The 14,126-nt window shown below is 44.2% G+C and overlaps 1 protein-coding gene across 2 annotated transcripts in view; it reads left to right on the forward strand.

Annotated features, from left to right (window-relative positions):
• The window catches only part of TEK (TEK receptor tyrosine kinase), a 129,443-nt gene extending 120,238 nt beyond the window's left edge, over window positions 1–9,205 (forward strand). For both annotated transcript variants that reach the window (XM_051844874.3, XM_051844873.3), the window contains exons 19-23: window positions 2,429–2,499; window positions 3,401–3,441; window positions 4,112–4,208; window positions 6,710–6,809; window positions 8,217–9,205. In XM_051844874.3, the coding sequence (XP_051700834.3) occupies window positions 2,429–2,499; window positions 3,401–3,441; window positions 4,112–4,208; window positions 6,710–6,809; window positions 8,217–8,291 (384 nt within the window). In that variant the 3' untranslated portion in view covers window positions 8,292–9,205. The remainder of the gene's footprint in view (window positions 1–2,428; window positions 2,500–3,400; window positions 3,442–4,111; window positions 4,209–6,709; window positions 6,810–8,216) is intronic.
• Window positions 9,206–14,126: the final 4,921 nt, after the last annotated feature.

Here is a 14,126-nt window from a genome sequence, read left to right on the forward strand (position 1 = left end):
AGGCACTCCGAGGGGGATGTTGATGTGCCCAGTGGTATCTTCACTCCTGCAGGCATCAAACTGCCATAGGAAGGCTCTGGTTTCTGAGTGTATTCTCAAAAGCAGGTTTCCTTTCTTCTAATACACTGATTTTAGTTACTGACAAGATGAAATAGATACATCCAGAAAGGAAAGCAGTCATAATTCACCATTTTGCCCAATATTTTTCCCATTTTTGGCCAGTTGCTTTTGATAGCATAGCTATTTTTATGTAGTTAAAAGTGCAGTGAACCTAACTGTCTTGGCTTTTACTCTATTTTTTGATGAAGCTTTGAGGTGGGGTGGGGCTCCTTTGGCGCTTAGAGTCCCTGGCAGCCCTAGAGGCTTCCCTACCTCCTTTCAGAAGGTGTAGGTGCCTGAGGGCAGGCTTCTAGGGAAACCTGTTTGAAAAGCTTAGGACAGACTTTGTCTGGAGATGGGGCCAGACCTCTAAAAAAATTTGCTTATTTGAAAGAGACAGAGCTCATATCTGCAGGTTCATTCCCCAAATGCTTGCAAGAACTGGTGTGGGGTGGAGCCAGAAACTCAATCTGGGTCTCCCATGTGCGTGGCAGAGATCGGCTGCCACATTAGCTGGAATCAGGAGCTGGAAATCAAATCCAAGTACTCTAGTGTGGGTCACACAAACTCCAGGTGGGCTTAAACAGCCTCATGGTTCCTTTCCAGGCCACCTGGCATCCTCCTAGCTCCTTCAGGGAATCTTTTTCTTCACACTGGCATTCAGGCAGTGTGATGCTCTGCTCCAGGGGCTGGAGGGATTAATGCAGGTTAGTCCCGTGGCCTGCTGATTATATTGGAAGCTCCTCTCAGAACCCCAGGGTGAATATTCATTCCCTTGGCATTTCATCAAGGACAGCAGTTGCTGCAGCACTTGTAGGAGGGATTCCTATAGGGACAGAACACAGGTCAGGGCCCATTCACTAGCTAACATTGGTAGAAATGCCATTGTTAGGCCGGCACCAGGGCTCACTAGGCTGATCCTTTGGTTGGGGCGCCAGCTTCTGTCCCGGTTGCTCCTCTTCCAGCCCAGCTCTCTGCTGTGGCCCGGGAAGGCAGTGGAGGATGGCCCAAGTGCTTGGGCCCTGCACCTGGCCGTTGCGGCCATTTGGGGGGTGAACCAATGGAAGGAAGACCTTTCTCTCTAACTCTGCCTGTCAAAAAAAAATGCCATTGTTAAAGACTGGAGAGGGGCAGGTGTTTGGCCTAGTAGCTCTTTAGACAGTTAGAATGCCTGCATCCCACTTCAGCATGCCAGGGGTCAAGGTCCAGCTCTGTTCCCAATTCTACTTCCTCCTAATTTGCACTCTGGGAGGCAGCCATGATGGCTCAAGTCATTAGGTCCCAACCACCCATGTGAGAGACCTGTTTGGAGTCTCCTCATTCTTGGCCATTGTCATAGTTATTTGGGCAGAGAACCAGCTGATGGAAGACCACTCTGCTCCTGAAATAAATAAAAAGTTCAGAAAAATCTCTGGCAAGGGACTATCCTCCTCTCAGTGACAATCCATATTATTCCGGCGGTGGGTAGACAATAAAGGGAGCAATTGGAGAATCTAGGCACCAAGAAATTGAGGAAACTAAAACTCTGAAGTCAAACTTCACATTGTCCAGTCATTTTGCCCAGCTTGGGCCCAAAAAACCAAGAAATGTAGACAGGAGGAAGTCGAGACCAGGCACCTAAAGGTCAGTAGGTAGATCTAGTCCTATCTCTAAACCCAAGGCAACCCGCACTGACAGTAGATTACATACATAGCTCTGTGTGTGTATATTTGAACTACATTGACAAGCAAACTGTTCCCTTTGGCCTGGAATGCACTTTTCTCCCCTAGCCACCTGTGTAACCTACACATCTTAGAGACAGAGCTTGCATATCCCTTCCTCTGGAAAATCTGCCTATCACCTCCGGTCACAATTGGTCTTTCCAATCCATTCCACCCTGGTGTCCTCATTACCCTCTTCCACAGTACAACTAAAATTCTACTGTCCATGCCTTTCTGCTCTTCTAAACCTCTGTGTGCTGTTGACAGTCACAAGGTGAATAAACAAGTGATTACCAACTGCTATAGGGACCCTTAAGGTAAGTTGGATTTACAGTATGTGGATTTGAAAAGTTCATGAGACACATGGAACTAAAGGATAAACTTATTTTTGTGCAAGAAATATTGAAGTCCATGTATTTCCATAATATATACTTTCATGAACTTTCGGAAGACAATTGAATTTGCAGGCATACCTGTAACTGGGCCAAACAGCAAGCAGCGATTTCCGCTTCCTGCGGGGCTGTAGAATTCCAAGTAGATGGGTCTTGAGCGAGCCCCATTTCCAGGCATGGTGAGACTCACCAAGGCTCCTTGTCCTTCTAAGTGTCATCTCGCTTTGTTCTCTCCAGGGAAGGCTCCCAGTGCGCTGGATGGCGATCGAGTCTCTGAATTACAGCGTGTATACGACCAACAGTGATGTGTAAGCTCCTTTTTGTGAAGGAATTTATTCCAGAAAAATGCACATTTGACAGAAGGCTTAAGGAGAAGACTATCTTGCACTTCTGTCAGATAATGTGAATCACTAAGCCCAGGAACTGCATTCATAGGCTACACACAAAGCCGCAGAGTCCCGTATCCAGAATGTAAAATCACTGGTAGCAGGTGTTCGGTTTCCTTCTCCACGTTGAAGAGACTTTGAGGTGGTGATTTCTTGGTGTCCAGAGGAAGGAGGCATCCTACCCTTACCCTAGCTCTACTTCCCAGACTCAGCTCCAGGGAAACCGCTCAGATAGGCTGCTGGGAGCCAGAAGCACTGGGGACAACAGGGCAGACTGTAGGAATCGCTTCTGCTTCAGCCTAGCGGTGAAGGGGGACTGGCTTAGGCCATCTTGCCTCACACCCCTATTTGTAAGAGGAGAAACTCAAGTCTAGAGGGTTGTGATGACTTGTTTACAGGGATTTGCTTGTGCCTCAGTGTTAAGACAGGCCTAGCAACTGGTTCCTCACTGTGTGCACAGTGCCTTTTATGTGTTAACCTGGAAGTCTGCACTTTCGGAAGAAGATTCATAACTTGTATCAGGTCACATGAGTATTAGTGGCAGAGACAGGATTGAGCTCAGATGTGTTTGGCTTAGGCGTGCTCTGGGTTCCATCCATACCTGTTTGCATGTTCCACGTGAGGGGAGCTGGGGGCTCTGGCAGAACCTACAGTTGGCCTGCTGGCACCCCTCCACCAGCCTGAGAGGAACCCATACTGGGTGCTGAGCCCTATCCTAGGAAGCAGGGGTCTAATGTTTCCTTTTCTGAGAAATGGTCAGTCACCTGACTTGAGTGCTCAACCTGGTTGTTGACTACTGGTTTCACACTTGCCTCCTCTGCAGATGGTCCTATGGCGTGTTACTGTGGGAGATTGTTAGCTTGGGTAAGTATCTATGTGACCCACCAGGTGAGACTCTGGGGAAAGAGGGACCCACCTTTGAGGGTTTTGGACGTGGTGTTTCCAGATGGGATTTGGAAATACAAGCTCCCAGGTTTTACCTTAAGAGCGCATTTATTCCTAGGTTTGGGTTTTTGAAAGCCCTAGAGCTGATGGTACATTTAATACTAAAGACCTGGTGTCCATAAACTGTAATATAATTTTACCATCTCTGCTTGTGCAGAGATATCATAGGTCTGTTAACAAATGTACTTCTCTAACTTTGTGACAGTATAGTTTCTCCATCTTAAAGTCATTTGGAGGTCATTGAATGACCTGTGAAAATGTGTACATTTAAAAACAAATTTCATGTAAGTTGGAATCCAGTTTTCCTAAATATCATTTTAAATCCAGAAGTACTACACAGTCAAAGCTGTTGTATTTTTCTTTACACATTGCTGTTCTAACTGCAGCCTTGAAATTTAGCAAAAGAACATGGTGCGCTAGGGAGGAATGATCACATTTTAGTGTACTCTGGGGTTTTAAGTCTAGCCTTGATGTGCAATGGCTTTGCCATGGGAGGCACCTGGATGTTCACTCTTGACACATCCTGTCTTCCCTCCTTGCCTCTGGGCAGGAGGCACTGCATTCCATGGCATCATTTCCTGTCTTCCAGGAGGTACCCCCTACTGTGGCATGACTTGCGCAGAGCTCTATGAGAAGCTACCCCAGGGCTACAGGCTGGAAAAGCCCCTGAACTGTGATGATGAAGTGTAAGTCAACCCTTTTAACTTTCCCTTCATGCATTTATTGGGAACTAACTCTAAGGAAAACAGGACTTAATACCTATTAATATACCCACACAGTGTCTTACGTGAATGGTTCTAAGAGGGTGGAAACTTATTCCAGTTATGGTGTCTGAAGGTGGGCACTTTGAGAAGTTTCTGGATTGGATCATTGGGCAGGAGCTCCATGATTAAACAAGACCATTATAGACAGAGATAGGTGCTACTTCTTGCCATGTGGCGCAGTGCTGTCTTAGTAATCTGCTAGCAAGAATGCCAATCCCTTGGGGCTGCCCATTCTTAGACTGTGAGCCAATATAAACTTTATCCATCAATACCTTGGCTAAATTATTTCATTATAGTAACAAAAAGATTGAGATCTTAAATAGTATAAGGAACTTTTTTCAGCTAAGACTTATGTAAAAGGCAAGCAGTAGTAGCTTTCCAGTCATATGAATAAATCTAGGAGGCATATGAAGTACTTACTCTTAGGAGAGCTGAAATGAGAAAGGGCAAAAATATAGAAATGATTTAAAATAAATTCATGCTATTCTTCATGAATGAGACTAACTTTGGGGATAGGGATTTCAGAGGTGTTCTATTACGGATGATGGAATTTTCTTCATGGAATCATGCTTCTGCTAAGACATACATGAACCAGCCACAGTAGAAACTGCTGACTGGTATGATACTATTAATACTGTCATTGGGACAATGTGGACGAACTTGGAGTAAAGTTTGCCTTTCCAGATTTATTCCATAAGAGGCGAGAAGACTTCTCAAGCATTAAGCTCCTGTTAAAGTACAAACTTTAACTAGAATCTGTAGTGCCCTAGAGGCTGATAGTTGATAGATTTCTGGGGATATACTGTTGTCCTAAGGCATTCGCTCAGTATGCGGAATCTAGAGCCATGTACACTGTCAGACATTCTGATCCTGTAGGTTTCAGGTAAAGCTCAGGGATCTGTATTTTAGTAACACAAGTAATTCTGATCACATTTGAGAAAGCACTGCCTTAAATCAGTGCTTCCTAAACAGTGTTCACTAATGTCCTGCAAGATAACTAAGTGATAAGGGAAAGGCCAAGAGCAGAGGGCTTTACTGCCTAATTCCACCAAGTATCTGTGAAGAATTAAAACTAATTCTCAAAGAATTGAGAGAGGGAGAATCCTTCTAAATTCATCCTATGGACCAGCATTATCTTAAGTCCAAAATGAGATGAGTGTTTACAACTACAGTTTGTTGTTGTATCCTTAACAAAAATACTAGAACATTGAATCTAACAACACATAAAGACTTGATCATGATAAAGTGGGATTTATTCCAGGGATGCAAGGATTGTTCAACATATGCAAAGTAAATGTTAGTAAGAGCACCTCAATAAATACAGAAAAAAAAAACAATGTTTATCAAACCCTGGAAAACAATGGATACAGAAGGAATTGCCCTAACATGAGACAGGCTACATCCAGCAAACCCCACTGACAATATCCAATTGAACAGGGAAAAGCTGAAAGCATTTTTTCTAAGATCTGGAACCAAACAATGATGTCCACCCTCAGCCTTGTTATTCAATTCAGTATTAGAATTTTTAGGCAAGAAGGGGAGGAAAGCAAAGGAAAAAAAATCAAATTATCCGTGTTTGTACTAATAAGTAACTCACTGGGAGAGAAGTAAGATCAATCCTATTCATAATAGCTATAAAATAACTTATTTTCAAATAAAGATCACACTCCATGCTCATGGATTGGCACTACCCATAGATTTTCAGATAAAGTCAAATCACATCAAAATACCAAGAAAATTCTTCACAGAACTAGGGAAAAGATATATCCTAAAATTCATTGGAAGTTCAAAAGACCCCAAATATCCAAAGCCATCTTTAACAAACCTAGAGGCATTACAACAGCTGATTTCATGACATACTACCAGAGCTTCTGTAACCCAAACAGCATGCTACTGGCACAAAAAGATCACAGAAGTGAACTGCACAACTGATTTTTGAGATGCCAGAAACACCCTGGAGAAAAGAGTTATCTGGCCGGCGCCACAGCTCACTAGGCTAATTCTCTGCCTGCGGCGCCGGCACAGCGGGTTCTAGTCCTGATTGCTCCTCTTCCAGTCCAGCTCGCTGCTGTGGCTCAGGAGGGCCCAAGTGCTTGGGCCCTGCACCTGCATGGGAGACCAGGAGGAAGCGCCTGGCTTCGGAGCGGAGCAAAGCAGCGCGCCAGCTGTAGTGGCCATTTGGGGGGTGAACCAAGGAAGGAAGACCTTTCTCTCTGTCTCTCTCGCTAACTCTGCCTGTCAAAAGTTCTTCAAGAAATGGTGCTAGGAACACAGTATATCCACATGCAGGAGATTGAAACTGTAACCCACCCCCAAACAAACTCAACTCTGGCTAAGTATAATGAGCACCCAGTGATGGCTTTCTTCCGTCTTGTCCTGACCTGGCACAATGATAGTCACCCTTGACTTCTTTGTTTTCAAAGGTATGATCTGATGAGACAATGCTGGCGGGAAAAGCCTTACGAGAGGCCATCGTTTGCTCAGATATTGGTGTCCTTAAATCGGATGCTAGAAGAACGAAAGGTGGGTATAGAGTTCAAAGCAGGGCCTTTTGAATTGAAAATCTGAGGTGTTCACAGTAGTTACTTTCTCCTGGATATAACCCTAGGTATTAAATTAACATAATACCCACATTTAGAAAGTTTATATACAAGAACACTGTGGTGTAGTGAATTAATCTGCTGCCTGTAGAGCCAGCATCCTGTATGGGTGCTGGTTTGTGTCTCAGCTGCCCCACTTGCAGTACAGCTTCTTGCTAATACACCTGGAAAAGCTGCAGAAGATGGCACAAGTGCTTGGTCCCACGCCACCCAGGGGGGAGACCCAGATGAAGCTCCTGGCTTTGGCCAGGCCTACCTCCAACCGTTGTGGCCATTTGGGGAGTGAAGTAGAGAAAGATAAGATCTCTGTGTCTCCCTAACTCTGCCTTTCAAATAAATAAATCTTTTTAGATCTTCATAAAAAAAAATAGGACAGGGAAGAAGGGTAAAAAAAAATCACTGTTTGTAAAGTTGTATTTATGAAGTACAGGAAATTTGTATACTTCAAATAAATGGATTATGGGGAAAAGATTTACTTGGAAGGCAGAGTTTCATCCTCTGACTCACTGCCCAGATGGCTACAGTGGCCACAGCTGGGCCAGGCCAAAGCCAAATCCCTCCTCTGGGTCTCCCCTGTGGGTGGCAGAAGCAAACCCTTGGGCCATCTTTCACTTATCCTAAGCACATTAGCAAGGAGTAAAATTGGAAGTGGAGTAGCCTGGACTCAAACTGGTGTCCATATGGGATGCTAGTGCTGCAGGGAGTGGCTTAATCTACTGCACCCCAGTGCTGGCCCCAAAACTCTGTCCTCAAAGAAAGAAACTTGGGATTTGTCAGATTCTTTCCATCTCTGTTAGGCAAATTTGTAGATGAGGAACCATATTCAATGAGTTGCCAAAGAAAATACTGTAGAATCTCACCAGAAGTTACCAGAGAAGGCCCAGACCTCTATATACTTCTGAAAGGTAGCTGTCTGTACTTGAGGTTCGAATGACAAGTAGATCGAGGTTAAGGAAATAGATTTGAACATCATCGAAACTCAAGGGGCAGTTCAACCAGAGATGGGGGCAAGACCACACAGGGAGATGTGAAGGTAAGCTAAAGACAGAGGAAGGAGCCTTAGAGATCCTGAACCTTACAGGACAGACCAGTGAGAGAACAGGAGGAGGAGAATCACAGAGACAAAGGACAAGGAAGGTTAAGAAATCTTAGAACCAAGGGAAGTATTTCAAGAAGTCAAATACAAGAGGGATTGAGGAGAGAGAAGTATCCCCCCAGGGACTTATGAGAATTGAGTGGAAACAAAATCAGGTATCGCTATAACCTCCCCTAGTGGAGGCAGAACCAAGGCAACCTGTGGCCTCAGACCCACTTATGCTTGCTTTTCCAGACCTATGTGAACACCACACTCTATGAGAAGTTTACCTATGCAGGAATCGACTGCTCTGCCGAAGAAGCAGCCTAGGCAGAACGTCAGCTGTAGCCCCTGCTTCCACTGCTGGCTTGAGAAAGGACCCCTGAGACCTTCCAAGAAAAGAAGCCAGCCTGTGAGGAGATGTGATAGACAAGTGTATATATGTTGCTGTATGTTTGGGACTTTTACCACAGAAACCCGCTGTGTGGATCTCGAGGATGCTCTAAGAGGACTGTACATACTGTTTTGAGTAAGAATGTGTTGAAACTGGAATGCCTGGTTGTTTCATATACAATAATATATTTTTCTAAAAACATGGACTCCGTGGGAAGGCATGAGAGTACAATTATTACAATGCATAACTCGTTACTGTCCTAGATATTTACCTCTATATCGAGTACTATATAAGGTTTATTGACATTTTACTTCTACATAGTAAAACATAACAATGACCATGATGGCAAAGGTTAAAAAAAAGAGGGAAATACATCAAGTCAAATAGGATAAAGGCTAATATTTCAGAGACTAAAAAGCCCAAGTGATATGACAGCTCTCTCCACCTCTTGATTTAGAGAGATCTTTATCCCTCGCCTGTAAAAGCCAGTCCAGTTTCATTTGGTTACACTATGGCTCTGGCTTGTGCCTGCAGCCCACAAGTCAGCCCAGAATGCGAACACCTGATAGACTCAATTCTCCTTTCTTAGAAGCTAAAAACCTTGAGGGAAATGCAAATAAACTAATGGTATTTTAGTTATTTTTAGTTTCTCTGGCAGTCTTGACTTGTGTATTTTAAGAAATAATGGGAAACCTGGAGTGATATTTGGGATATATGTGATACTTATTAACATCCCTACATATATGGCACACTGTAAAAATTTTAGTTCTGACCAGTTGTGAGTTTACCATTTGTACTGGATGCACATGTGTTGCACTGAGATCTTATAAATAAATGTCTTGCCTACCTATGTTTCTATATGTACCATAGTTATCACCAAATATCTTTGTTACACTTGAAAGAAAAAAAAAATGCCTTAAATGACCAGTCCCTAATGTAGAGACGGTGGAGAGTGCTTTCCACAAGCAAGCTGAAGCTCATGAGACCACGAAAAGGTCTCTTCAGTGTGTTCTAGCTCTGGTCCACTGTCTTGCTTCAGGGCAGTACACCTTGAAGTGTTCTAATGTCAACCCAGGGCTTAGAATTTTAAGTAGTTCAACTTGCCAAGTAAGTTCCACATTCCTTCGATCTTTAACCACCTTATATTCCTAAGTGGGGTAACTTTGATTACATAACTACTTTTCTTTCACTAACTCTGCCTGTCAGAGAGGTCTTCTTTTTTCCGTTGGTTCACCCCCCAAGTGGGCACTGCACCAATCCGAAGCCAGGAGCCAGGTGCTTCTCCTGGTCTCCCATGCAGGTGCAGGGCCCAAGCACTTGGGCCATCCTCCACTGCCCTCCCGGGCCACAGCAGAGAGCTGGACTGGAAGAGGAGCAACTGGGACAGACCTGGCACCCCAACAGGGACTAGAATCCGGTGTGCCGGCGCTTCAGGCTAAGGATTAGACGAGTGAACTGCAGCACCGGCTCCCACTTTTCACAATAGTGTATTTAAAGTGAACACATTATGGAAAGATTCTGCCATACTGTTTCCTTAATGTACTAAATGGAAACTAAAATATAGTCATTGAGACATAGGTTCAGGAGGATGTCACCAGAACGGAAGGAGAGACCAGATGGCTTCTCCCCTGCCCCCTCCACAAATACAGTTATTGATGGCCCAAGAGGGCTGAAGAACCCATTAAGGAATCTGCAGCAACACAATAGATCAAAGAAACAGAATATCCATATGGAGGAGACATGCCTGAGATGCCAGGGAACTGTCCAGAGCAAAGAAGAGGTTATCAACACTGGCCACTCAACAGGAACCACCATAGTCTCCAAAGGCCTGCTTTGCAGGTGAAACTGGCACCTCTTTGCCACTTGGATAACCACTGCACGCTCCTGAGGGAGAGGCTCAGCCCCACCTACCTAATTCTGCCACTAAAACAAGGCTGCTCCTGATGTGTTTTGAGTAAGTTTTTGCTATCTCTCCCAACCCCATACATGCCCTGACCCTAGAGCCATGAGTCCTGCCCTTCAGTTCTCAGCACTGTGGCTACATTGATCCCATTCACTTTAGACACCATAGCAAGCAACTTCACATTCCAAACCCTGGAGCCAAGGCCTCATGTGTTGAGTGTTCCAGGTGCCAGGCCAGCCACCCTAAAAACTTGGCCCCATCCCAACCCAGGAGCCAGTCTAACTTTGTACATGGCTGTGCTCTTATTCTTGGTTGCTCAGCTACTTTACAAGCATATATACTTCCAAACTGTTAGCAATGTAGCAATGGGAGTGCCTTTGCTCCCAGTACCAGCTCAACTACCACAGAGAACAGGGCCCTGCCCAACTCCAAAGGCACACTCCCTCACCACAGGCCTGTGGCTCCCATTCACAGCTCCCTCCAGTGTTTACCAGGTATCTGTGTCTTGCAGCAGTTGGGGTGCCTGTGCATGGGGTATTCTTAATGCCCAGGATGCAAGAGTAGTAACTCTGCATGTGTCCATGTTTCAGGCTTCAACTGCATGACTGTTCAAGAGCTACCACTTATCAAACATTAGTGCCACTGCAAAAGATCCCACAAGCCATACCAGGGCCAAGAACATTCTAGCATCTCAAGGATTCTAAAACAGCCGTACCCTACCTAGCAAGTGCCCTTGCAAACTACCATAGGGGGTCTTTCCATAGCAAAAGTAATTCACAAAGTCTTCAAGACATGAACAAAAGCAACAAAAAACAACCAACCAAGGAGACATAATACCAACAAAGGAATACAACAGTCTCCCAGGAACTGACCTCAGAGAACTAGAAAAACTGCTTAAGAATTCAAAATAATTGAGGAGGGGTGTTATGGCAAACTGGGTTAAGCCACCACCTGCAGCAACAGCATCCCAGTTCAAGCTGGCACTAGTTCAAGTCCCAGCTACTCTACTTCCAATCGAGCTCCCTGCTAATGACCTGGGAATAGCAGCAGAAGATGGCCCTAATCCTTGGGCCCCTGTGCCCACGTGGGAGACTGGGACAAAACTCCTGGCTTTGGCTGGGCCCAGCTCTGACTATTGCAGCCATTTGGGTAGAGAACCAGTAGATCAAAGTTCTAACTTTCAAATAAAAAAATATTTTTTAACAAAGAATTCCTTAATTGTTTTAAGGAAGCAAATGTGAAGACAATATAAACAATTCAGTGAAGCAAGGGGAACAAAAAAATGACCAAAATGAGGAATGTAATAGATTGAAACTATACATTCAATTAAAGACCAGGGGCTGAAAAATACCATAATGACGGCTCTGCTGAAGCAGTAGCCCAGGCAGAACATCAGCTGTAGCTCCTGCTTCCACTGCTGGCTTGAGAAAGGACCCTTGAGACCTTCCAAGAAAACAAGCCAGCCAGTGAGGAGAAGTGATATACTGAAAAATACCATTAATGACATGAAAAATGCAAAAGAGCTATCTATGGAATTGTTTAAAAGTTTAGTTTAATTTGAAAGGTAAGACAGATCTCCAGTGGTTCACTCCTCAAACACCAGCAATAGTCAGAGCCGGGCCAGGCCAAACTGAGGAACCTAAACCTCAATGTGAGTATCCCACATGGGTGGCAGGGTACCTGAGCTATCACCTGTTGCCTCCCAGGGTGCACATTAGCAAGAAGGTAGATTGGAAAGAGGTCGAACTCAAACCCAGGCACTTCAGTATGGGATGCAGACATCCCAACCTGTCTTCACCATTGCACCAAGCACCTACTCCTCTACAACAGAATTGACCAAACAGAAGGAATCAGTCTATCTGAAGACGGGTTATTTTGGGGGGTGGGGAGGAATAGGGAGAGAGCTTACTGCTCAAGTATAGGGAAAAACAATTCAAACAAAAGTGGAGAGAATGCAATTTCAGGGAAGGAGGAAACTGCAGAAGAAACTCTACACAAATTAGAGGGATGATGTGGATCTATGTGGAAGGTGTGGATGCATACAACTCAGGACTCCAGCAGCCAAGAGCCTCAGTACCAGCTTTGGAGAGTTAGATGAGACCAGGCTGCAGCAGCCCAAGCCACTGGCAATAAAGCTGCAGGAAGTGCCTGGCATGAGCCCTGTGCACAGTGCACCTGCCAACCTAGATGGAAAGAAGAGGGGCATAATTTTCTCTCTCTGGCTACCTAGCACTGGCATCCTGTAACTAGCCAAGAGAGGGCAGATGCCATTGCGGAAGTCCAGCTGCACCAGCCCATGTCTGCATTCCCAGCAATCAGCCAAGAGGAGACACCTGAGTCTGGCTCAGAGAATTGACAGGGACCTGCATGTTTGTGACCGTGGGCGCTTTATGTGTTGGGGCTGTGAAAACACTGTGGCTGCATGAGAAGGCACAGGGTGTAGCAGCTACTGTGGGTGGCTCCACAAGCTCAGGGCTCACTGATTCCCTTGTGAGGGTAACTGCTGTGGGTTCCAGTGTAAGCACGGTTCTTGTGGCAGTGCGAGTGAATAAAGCACCCACTAGAGCTAGACCCAGGCATTAGCCTTCTTGGAGAAGAGGTGAGAATGAGACTATGCCAGTGGAGCTCCTGAAATATCCTCCCTGATAAAAAATTACCATACCCAACTTGGGCATCACCTTGGATTCTTCCCTTACCCTGAAGCACTGATCAGAATTCCCTCACCACACCAAGCACACGCCTCAGGGCATTCACTGAAACAGCAGACGCTCCACTAATCCACAGAGGCATAGTCCAAAGGTAAAAGCCATCACAGGGAAAAAAACAAGTACCTCTACAGATGCCTAAAAATAAACGCAGCAACTCAATAAGCAAGATTAAGGAAGACAACATGATGCCCTAAAAGGAACACAACAATACTTCAATACTAGAATGTGAAGATGAAGAGACTGAAGAAATGTTGGAAATGGATTTCAAAACATTGATCGTAGGATTACTTAGAAGTAATGAGAAGCAAATCCATAAATTAAAGAAATCCATACATGAAATGAATTAAAAGTTTTCCCATGAAATTCAGATTTTAAGGAGAAATCAAAATGAAATATTAGAAATGAAGAATTCAATAGATCAAATGAAAAATGCAGTAGAAAGCCTTAACAACAGACTTGGTGAGGCAGAATAAAGAACATCTGAGTTACAAGATAAATCTCTGGAAATTTTACATTCAAACCAAAAAAAAAAAAAAAAAAAAGGAAGAAATTGGAAAACTAAAAAACAGTGTTGTAGCTCTATGGAATACTATCAAGTGACCCAACATACAAATCTTAGGTATTCCTGAAGGCGTGGAAAGAATGTATCAGTATGCCTATTCAGTAAAATACAAAAAATAGTGCTAATTTGGAGAAAGGGACGTCCAAGTACAGGAAACACACAGAACTCCTAGTGACATGACCAGAAAAAATCTTCACTATGACACATTGTAGTCAAACTCTCCACAGTAAGACAAAGATTCTACAATCTGAGAGAAAGACTGCTTTCAGAGGATCTCCAATGAAACACACAGCTACTTTTCATCAGAAACCCTACAGGCTAGGAGAAAATGGCGAGATATATTTCAAGTCTTAAGAGAAAAAAAAAAAACTGTCAATCCAGAATACTGTACCATGCAAAGCTCTCATTTATGAATGAGGGTGAAATAAAGACCTTCCATAATAAACAGAAATTGAAAAAATTTGTCACCTGTCCAGCTTTACAAAACATGCTTAAGGATGTGCTATACACAGAAACATAGAAACAGAGTCATCACTATGAAAGAATATTAAGGCAGAAAATCTTACTGTAAAAGTACAAAGGAAATCCAAAGTAAACA

This window comes from Oryctolagus cuniculus, chromosome 1, assembly GCF_051225735.1.
Source record: "Oryctolagus cuniculus isolate XC-2025 breed Fujian yellow rabbit chromosome 1, ASM5122573v1, whole genome shotgun sequence".
Classification (NCBI taxonomy): Eukaryota; Metazoa; Chordata; class Mammalia; order Lagomorpha; family Leporidae; genus Oryctolagus; species Oryctolagus cuniculus.